Consider the following 9,960-nt stretch of genomic DNA (forward strand, 5'->3'; position numbering starts at 1 on the left):
ACACAGTTACATACACATGTATAAACACACAGTTACATACACATGTATAAACACACAGTTACATACACAGGTATAAAAACACAGTTACATACACATGTATAAACACACAGTTACATACACATGTATAAACACACAGTTACATACACATGTATAAACACACAGTTACATACACAGGTATAAACACACAGTTACATACACATGTATAAACACATACAGTTACATACACATGTATAAACACACCAGTTACATACACATATATAAACACACAGTTACATACACATGTATAAACACACAGTTACATACACAGGTATAAACACACAGTTACATACACATGTATAAACACATACAGTTACATACACATGTATAAACACACACAGTTACATACACATGTATAAACACACAGTTACATACACATGTATAAACACACACAGTTACATACACATGTATAAACACATACAGTTACATACACAGGTATAAACACACAGTTACATACACATGTATAAACACATACAGTTACATACACATGTATAAACACACACAGTTACATACACATGTATAAACACATACAGTTACATACACATGTATAAACACACACAGTTACATACACATGTATAAACACATACAGTTACATACACATGTATAAACACACACAGTTACATACACATGTATAAACACACACAGTTACATACACATGTATAAACACACACAGTTACATACACATGTATAAACACACACAGTTACATACACATGTATAAACACATACAGTTACATACACATGTATAAACACACACAGTTACATACACATGTATAAACACACAGTTACATACACATGTATAAACACACACAGTTACATACACATGTATAAACACACACAGTTACATACACATGTATAAACACACACAGTTACATACACATGTATAAACACATACAGTTACATACACAGGTATAAACACACAGTTACATACACATGTATAAACACATACAGTTACATACACATGTATAAACACACAGTTACATACACATGTATAAACACACACAGTTACATACACATGTATAAACACACACAGTTACATACACATGTATAAACACACACAGTTACATACACAGGTATAAACACACACAGTTACATACACATGTATAAACACACACAGTTACATACACAGGTATAAACACACACAGTTACATACACATGTATAAACACACACAGTTACATACACATGTATAAACACACACAGTTACATACACATGTATAAACACACACAGTTACATACACATGTATAAACACACAGTTACATACACCGACACAGGCATATAAATATAAATGCAAATGGTCCTAAACCCTAAAAGCCTGTCTGAACAATAAGGTCTTCAGCTGCTTTTTAACAGACTCAGTGGACTTTGTACATTAAAAGAATAAAAGCCCAGAAATACACTGAGTGATGAACTTATGTGTAGAGGAAAGAGGAGGAAGTATTTAGTCGGTTCCAAAGATTACACCAGAATTCTTTCAAATATTCTCTTCACTTATTTGAGTAAATGTCAGCGGATAATTGAGACGTTCATAGATAAAGCTCATCCTGAAGCTTGTCTTTGTGTTTCTTCTGCCCCAGGATGCCTTTGGTTCGTACTGCTTCGTGCTGTTTGCCTGTGTGTGCCTGCTGGGCTGCATTTATACCTTTTTCTTGGTGCCTGAGACTAAAGGGAAAACCCTGCTGGAGATCTCAGAGGAGTTTCAAAGAATCACAGTCTGTGGGAAATCCTTTGCAGAGGAAAAGAAAGTGGAGACAAGGTTATGAGTGAAAATGCCATCAAATTATCATTCTTATGAAGACGTTTCAAAGCATTTGTGTCGTTTTTATGTCATGTATTTATCTGTCAACCATTACATGTGGACAAACTGTGCCTTTTGTGAGAAAATCAAAGAATGGCCGTTTTTTTCTTTGTCACACTCCTACATAGAAACAGTGTTTAAAAGGCATTAGGTACTTTATGATGCTAAGTTACCTTTTATGGTGTTGCAGCCAAGTTATTCATGGCATTCAGTGTGTCTGCTGTCTCTGGTACAGCGGACTGTCATCTAAAGTTTAGATTCTAAACTAAACTGCAGATGATGCAAAGTTAAGTTTCCTTCTATAACCTCCTCAGACCCTGAAAAGTTCAAGTTTTGGCTTTTTTTTAACCCACTTTTACTTTTGTGGCAGTTCCCAAATGAATTTTTCTCTATATTTAACTTTCCTTAAGTGATTTATTACCATTTATTGTAATATTTTCTTCTGTATTTTGTGTTTTTTCAGTGACAATCAGGTATTTTCCTGTATTTAAATCACTAATCATGTCGATGTTCATAAAAGCTAAGAGTAAAGTTGAGGGTTATTATATCAAAAACAGAGAAAACTGAAGATAAATTGTGTTTTTCAGTCCAATCTATCATTAAACGAACATAAACTCAATGTCTCCATCCACTGTCATTGATCCAGCTCCATGGGTTTTACTGGTCAATCAATGTTGTAGAAGATGATTGTGTTTCCATGGTAACTAGAGAGCCTCTGAACATCCAAATGGGTCAAATCTGAGGACCGTGAAAAGATGACAAACTGCATTTTACAAAAATTATTGACATGGCTTAGTGGATCAACAGTTTAGATCAGTACGTGGTTAAAAGTGGACATTTAGGTCTTTAAGGGTTAAATTAAATAATTGCGTATACTGGAAACATCATGATGCAACAGTTTTTTCAGATGCATTTTTTTTTTTCTTTTTTACATTTTTATGGAAAGTCCTTTGCGGTGGATAATTTTTTTCATTTGTTTTTTTTTGTTTGTTTTTTTTATAAAGCTATGAAACTTGTCCATAAATGTGGACAGAAAACCCATAGCTGGGTCTTTGGAGGTTAATTTTTACAATAGTACACTCAGTGCACAGGTACAGTGTGTGTCCATCTGGGGCACTGTAAAGGAGGGGTAAACATGACACATTCATGGGACCCAGCATTCCCAGGGGGCCCAGTGGATATAGGTTAGAAGTTACAGCACTTATGGAACACACCACCTATATGGATAAGTGAGTGATGATGATGAGGGTAGGAGAAAGGCAGGACCACAGCAGCAGGTCCACAGATGATCCAGGGAAAACCTGTGAGGCCATAAAGCACAGAGACTCCAGGGAAGAAGACAGTTCGAAATAATCCCAAAAGTATCAATTAGTGATATGTGAGGTATTTAGGACTGTTTAAAACCGAATGTCTTTTTCCTGTTTTTTGGGGATTTTTTTTTTTTTTTTTTTAGTTTTCTTTTTTTTTCCCGATAATTTTTTTTCTTGTTCTTTTTAATTTCATACAATTTTTTTTTCCTGGTATTTTTTTACACACTATTTTTTTTCCTGGTATTTTTTTCCACACTAATTTTTTTTCCTGGTATTTTTTCCCCACTAATTTTTTCCCTGTTTTTTCCTTTCCCACCAAAATTTTTTTCCTGGTATTTTTTTTCCCTTATAAAAATTTTTTCCTGGTATTTTTTTCCCCACTAAATTTTTTTCCTGGTATTTTTTTTCCCCACTAAATTTTTTTCCTGGTATTTTTTTCCCCACTAAATTTTTTTCCTGGTATTTTTTCCCCACTAAATTTTTTTTCTGGTATTTTTTTCCCCACTCAGTTTTTTTCCTGGTATTTTTTCTCCACTCAATTTTGTCATGGTATTTTTCCCCCACTCAAATGTTTTTCCTGGTATTTTTTCCCCACTACATTTTTCCTGGTATTTTTCCCCCACTAAATTTTTTTCTTGGTATTTGTTTTCCCCCTAAATAGTTTTTCACGGGTTTTGTTTTCCCGCTAATTTTTTTTCCTGTTTGTTTTCTTTCCAACTAAACTTTTTTCTTGGTATTTTTTCCCCACTAAATTTTTTTTGGTATTTTTTTCCCACTAACTTTTTTTCCTGAAATTTTTTTTCCCTACTAAATTTTTTCCTGGTATTTTTTTGTCCCCACTAAATTTTTTTCCTGCTATTTTTTCCCCAGTAAATTTTTTTCCTGGCATTTTTTCCCACTAAATTTTTTTCCTGTTTTTTTTCTTTTCCACTCAATTTTTTTGGGTATTTTTTTCCCACTAAATTTTTTTCCTGAAATTTTTTTTCCCCACTAAATTTTTTCCTGGTATTTTTTTGTCCCCACTAAATTTTTTTTCCTGCTATTTTTTCCCCACTAAATTTTTTTCCTGCTTTTTTTTTCCCCCACTAATTTTTTCTCCTGGTATGTTTTTTCCCCACTAAATTTTTTTCCTGGTATTTTTTTTCCCCACTAAATTTTTTTCCTAGTATTTTTTTCCCCCGCTAAATTATTTTCCTGGTATTTTTTTTCTCCACTAAATTTTTTTTCCTGGTATTTTTTTTCCCCACTAAATTTTTTTCCTGGTATTTTTTTTCCCCGCAAAATTTTTTTCCTGGTATTTTTTTCCCCACTAAATTTCTTTCCTGGTATTTTTTTTCCCCACTAAATTTTTTTTCCTGCTATTTTTTCCCCACTCAGTTTTTTTCCTGCTATTTTTTCCCCAGTAAATTTTTTTCCTGGCATTTTTTCCCACTAAATTTTTTTCCTGTTTTTTTCTTTTCCACTCAATTTTTTTCTTGGTATTTTTTCCCCACTCAATTTTTTTCCTGTTTTTTTTTTCCCAGAAAATTTTTTCCCGGTGTTTTTTTCCCAATTAAATTTTTTTTCCTGCTATTTTTTCCCCGCTAAATTTTTTTCCTGCTTTTTTTTTCCCCCACTAATTTTTTCTCCTGGTATGTTTTTTCCCCACGAAATTTTTTTCCTGGTATTTTTTTTCCCCACTAAATTTTTTTCCTGGTATTTTTTTTCCCCACTAAATTTTTTTCCTGGTATTTTTTTTCCCCGCTAAATTTTTTTCCTGGTATTTTTTTTCCCCACTAAATTTTTTTCCTGCTATTTTTTTTCCCCACAAAATTTTTTTCATGGTATTTTTTTCCCTACTAAATTTTTTTCCTGGTATTTTTTTTCCCCACTAAATTTTTTTTCCTGCTATTTTTTCCCCACTCAGTTTTTTTCCTGCTATTTTTTTCCCCACTAATTTTTCTCCTGGCATTTTTTTGCCCACTAAAATTTTTCCTGGTATTTTTTCCCCACAACATTTTTTCCTGGTATTTTACCCCCACTAAATTATTTTCCTGGTATTTGTTTTCCCACTAAATAAATTTTTCCAGGTTTTGTTTTCCCACTAATTTTTTCCCTGGTTTTTTTTCTCACTAAATTTTTTCCTGGTATTTTTTTTCTCCACTAAAGTTTTTCCTGGTATTTTTTTCCCCACTAAATTTTTTTCCTGGTATTTTTTTCCCCCACTAAATTTTTTTCCTGGTATTTTTTCCCCACTAACTTTTTTTCCTGCTATTTTTGCCCCACTACATTTTTTTCCTGATATTTTCCCCACTCAGTTTTTTTTCCTGGCATTTGTTTTCCCACTAAATAATTTTTCCTGGGTTTTGTTTTCCTGCTAATTTTTTTTCCTGTTTTTTTTTCTTTCCAACTAAATATTTCATGGTATTTTTTTCCACACCAAATTTTTTCTTGGTATTTTTTCCCCACTAAATTTTTTTTCTGGTATTTTATTTCCCTCTGGATTTTTTTCCAGATATTTTTTCTCCCCACTAAAGTTTTTCCTGTTTTTTTTTTCCCCACTAAATTTTTTCCCCTACTAATTATTTTTCCTGGGTTTTGTTTTCTCACTAACTTTCTTTCCTGTTCTTTTCCCAGAAAATTTTTTTTGCTTTTTTTTTTTAACGTTTTTTTTTTTTTTTAAGTTGAGTTTCACTTTCTTTTTCACGCCAGTTATAGCACTTATGGAACAGACCCCCACCTGCATACACACACCCCCACCCCACCCCCAACAACAATTTTCCTGTACTTTTATTTGATGAAGGGCCACAACAATAACGTTTCATGGGGCCCACAACTGTTAGTGGTGTCACAGGTGTCCATGTAAAATAATGCAAGAAGCATTTTCATACCGGTGTAAAAGGCTCCTGCTTATATAAACAAGAAGTACTTAAAAAAAAAACAAAAAAAAAAACAACAGGATATTACTTTACATGGAAAAGTGTCATATAATGAAGAGGCACAAAATAGAATAACGATTAAAAATGAAAGACAGTGGTGGATTTTGGATTATTATGTAGCATGTCCAACACAGCCAAAGGACCTGCTTGAGACCCATTTTGTCTTTGCATGATGGTTGTTTATAATGCACACACTCACCACTGTATTCTAATTTGAAGGATGGTCATATTTATATCGGAGGAGAAAACTGATTTAACTTTGTTAGGAAAACTACTTACTTATCCATTCTACTCTCCAACCTCTTATCTCACTGTGTTAGTAACTATAACACAAAACTGACTGGTTGAATTCATCTGAAATTTTCCAGGGTGAACTCAGAGTTTAGTGAAAAGTGCTTTTCATATTTATGCATCATGTGAATGGAATTCTGACATTTCAAGCATTACATTTGAGCAAAATACAAAGTTTGAAAGATGAAAGAGTCTGAAAAGGAATAAGCTGCAGCCTAAGTTTATTCTGCCGACCCCCCTACTCATATCAACAAACAAAATGAAATCAAATACCTATACCACTACCTTTTGCTTGTAACAATAGCAACAACAAAAACAAAACAAAACAATTCAATAGTTTGGAAAAGTTAACATTCACATTCTTCATATGTTTTCTTTTCTTGTTCTTTTTAATTTCATACTAAATTTTTTTCTGGTATTTTTTCCCCACTGAATCTTTATCCTGATATTTTTTTCCCTACAATTTTTTTCCTGGGGTTTGTTATGCCACTAAATTTTTTTCCTGTTTTTTCTTTCCCACTAATTTTTTTCCTGGTATTTTTCCCCACTAATTTTTTCCCTGTTTTTTTCTTTCCCACCAAAATTTTTTTCGTGGTATTTTTTTCCCCAGAAAATTTTTTCCTGGTATTTTTTTCCCCACTAATTTTTTTTCCTGCTATTTTTTTCCCCACTAAATTTTTTTCCTGGTATTTTTTTCCCTACTACATTTTTTTCCTGCTATTTTTTTCCCCACTAAATTTTTTTCCTGGTATTTTTTTTCCCACTAATTTTTTTTCCTGGTATTTTTTTCCCCCACTACATTTTTTTCCCGGTATTTTTTCCCCACTCAGTATTATCGTGTGAATGGAATTCTGACATTTCAAGCATTACATTTGTGCAAAATACAAAGTTTGAAAGATGAAAGAGTCTGAAAAGGAATAAGCTGCAGCCTAAGTTTATTCTGCCGACCCCCCTACTCATATCAACAAACAAAATGAAATCAAATACCTATACCACTACCTTTTGCTTGTAACAATAGCAACAAAAAAAAAACAAAAAAAACAATTCAATAGTTTGGAAAAGTTAACATTCACATTCTTCATAGATTTTCATGACATTTCTTTCAAACATAATTTTAAACATAAATAACGTTGTACAGTCTTTTAACTCAGGATTTAACTTGTTCCAAACATTTACTCCAACAACAGAAAGACAAAATTGCTCCATATTTGTTCCAACATAAGTTTTTTTTTTTTTTTTTAACACATTACTTCCTCTGAAATTCTAAACATTTTCCTGCATTTGAAACAAGCTCTGAATATGAACAGGCAATGGATTATTTTGTATTTTGAACATAAATTGTGTAGTTTTAAAGCTAAACTTTAAAGCTTTTAACTTGATAAAAATCTGATTACTGTGTTCCCTATAGGACACTTTATTGATCATTCACATTTGTAATGAACAGGAAAACGTCAGTCTTTAGCTCTTTCATGCATAGTGGTCACCACAGTGGACAGCTGTTCAAAAGTGTTCTCTTATATGAATTTTGTTGTTTTAGTTCCATATCAGCCAACACAGTGGACGCTTATGTATCATCCCATACACTGTAATTCATACCATTACTGTAAATTTGCTGTTTTAGATAAACCTGATCTGCAGTAACATGCTTGATTGTCAAAAAAAAAAAAAAAAAAAAAAAAAAAAGCTAATTGTTATTAAACTGTAATTAACACTTTTGGTAAAAAAAAAAAAAAAAAAAAAAAAAAAAAAAAAATATATATATATATATATATATATATATATATATATATATATTTTTTAGTTTTAGTATTGTTAAAATATGGGAAACATCAGATTAGCAGCAATAAAAATGTTTTTATCTCATAGTTTTCACACAGTATATCAGTAAATATATGTTATGCTTTTAAAATTAAACACATGATGTCCAGCTGAGCGTAACTCCATGAAAAATAGGTTCATTTAAAAAAGATTAAATCACTTTTTTTTTTTTTTTTTATGCCTACAGAGGAATAAAAACACAGGAAAAAAAATCTTGATTAAGGTTCTCATAATTCATGCATGAAAGGGTTAAAGACGCTTTAAAACTTTCATGAAAAACACATGTTGCTGCTTTACATAATCTGTGTAGATGTTGTAGAACCTATTTGCTTCTTTCTAATCGTCTTTACCTCTTTTTCTTTTCTTTCTTTTTTTTTTTTTTTTTTTTTTTACCTACTATTGACTACTATTTATGTGAAACTAATTCCTGCTGACATTTTGACCAGTAGATCTCACATGCCAATGGGACTTTCCTGATAAATAAAGGATAAATCAATAACCCTGACATAAATTTCTGTGTTGTGTGGTTTACAGACCCAGCTGCAATGACTCAGTTTCATCAACAGGTGGCAGTGTTAGCCTTCTACTGAAATGCACCACTGATCATCTGCAGCCACATTAGTAAAACAAAGCAGTACTTGAAACCCAATCAAATACATGTAACCTAAAATAAATGCACTTTAATCAGCTTTACTTCTTCATGCAACTGAAACAATTCAAGTCTACATAATCACATTTAGAGCCGACAAAAATCTTCAGAAATTTAGCATAATTACAACAAAATACATAAAGATCACAAGATTACTTTGCTAGCAGCTTTTTTTTTTTTTTTTTTTTTTACACAATTTGATGGTGCTTTTTTTTTAGGCTTTAATTCTTATCCATTCGTAAAAGTCAGTCATAAAAAATAAAAAATAAAATCCCCTTCCAGTGGTGAATTCAAGCCCACACAGATAGCACAGAAAAAGGTGAAATGTGGGCCACTGTTCTTCCGTCTCTCCGCCTGGTAACACTGAGCTCACAGTCAGTGCTGCAAATCAGGGAAGAGTGAATGCCGTTGGATGCATTACAGACTAAATGAGTCACTGTTTCATAAGTCTCAAGTTGTATATTGGTTTACTTGGATGATTTCTGAATATGTAATCACTGGGCTGATTTCTCCTGTGAATAGGGCCTACATGTGCTGTTCTGTGTATCTCATGTGAATACGATTAATATGTGATACAATGTCAGTTAGTGCACACACAAAAAAAAAAAAAAAAAAAAAAAGAAAAGATCCTCCTGATTAAACCGTCCATTGTGTCTGAAGATTATCTACTTTGTCTAAGTGGAAAAGAATGAGCAGCAGATGCCAGAGGAATTAACACGTCACATTGACACTAGCCTTTTGCGGACACTTCCAGTATGTGTCTGTGCAAAATAAACCATTCTAGCACTTATCGGAGCATTTCATACACCTATTTTTATTGTATGTTGTCGTCCTCCCATGGGTTTCGAACAGACAGATACAGTACATTTATGACTATGACTGTTGACTGTTTAACCCTTTCATGCATAGTGGTCACTACAGTGGACAGTTATTCTACAGCTGTTCTCTTGTATATTCAAGGATTTTAGTAGTTTAGTTCCATATCAGCCAACACAGTGGACGCATAAGCATCATCCCACACACTGTAATTCACACCATTACTGCAACTTTGCTGTTCTTGGTAAAGCTGATCTACAATAACATGTTTGAGTGTAAATCAAGTGGTTCTTATTGTTGTTAGACTGTCATTAACATTTTTTTTTT

General features: G+C 32.4%; 1 protein-coding gene across 1 annotated transcript in view; it reads left to right on the forward strand.

The window, feature by feature from the left end:
* slc2a9l1 (solute carrier family 2 member 9, like 1) overlaps positions 1-1,796 on the forward strand; it is a 14,306-nt gene extending 12,510 nt beyond the window's left edge. Inside the window, exon 10 of the mRNA XM_030135390.1 lies at positions 1,611-1,796. Coding sequence (XP_029991250.1) covers positions 1,611-1,796 — 186 coding nt within the window. The remainder of the gene's footprint in view (positions 1-1,610) is intronic.
* The last annotated feature ends 8,164 nt before the right edge of the window (positions 1,797-9,960 follow it).

The sequence above is a fragment of the Sphaeramia orbicularis genome, chromosome 5, assembly GCF_902148855.1.
Source record: "Sphaeramia orbicularis chromosome 5, fSphaOr1.1, whole genome shotgun sequence".
Classification (NCBI taxonomy): domain Eukaryota; kingdom Metazoa; phylum Chordata; class Actinopteri; order Kurtiformes; family Apogonidae; genus Sphaeramia; species Sphaeramia orbicularis.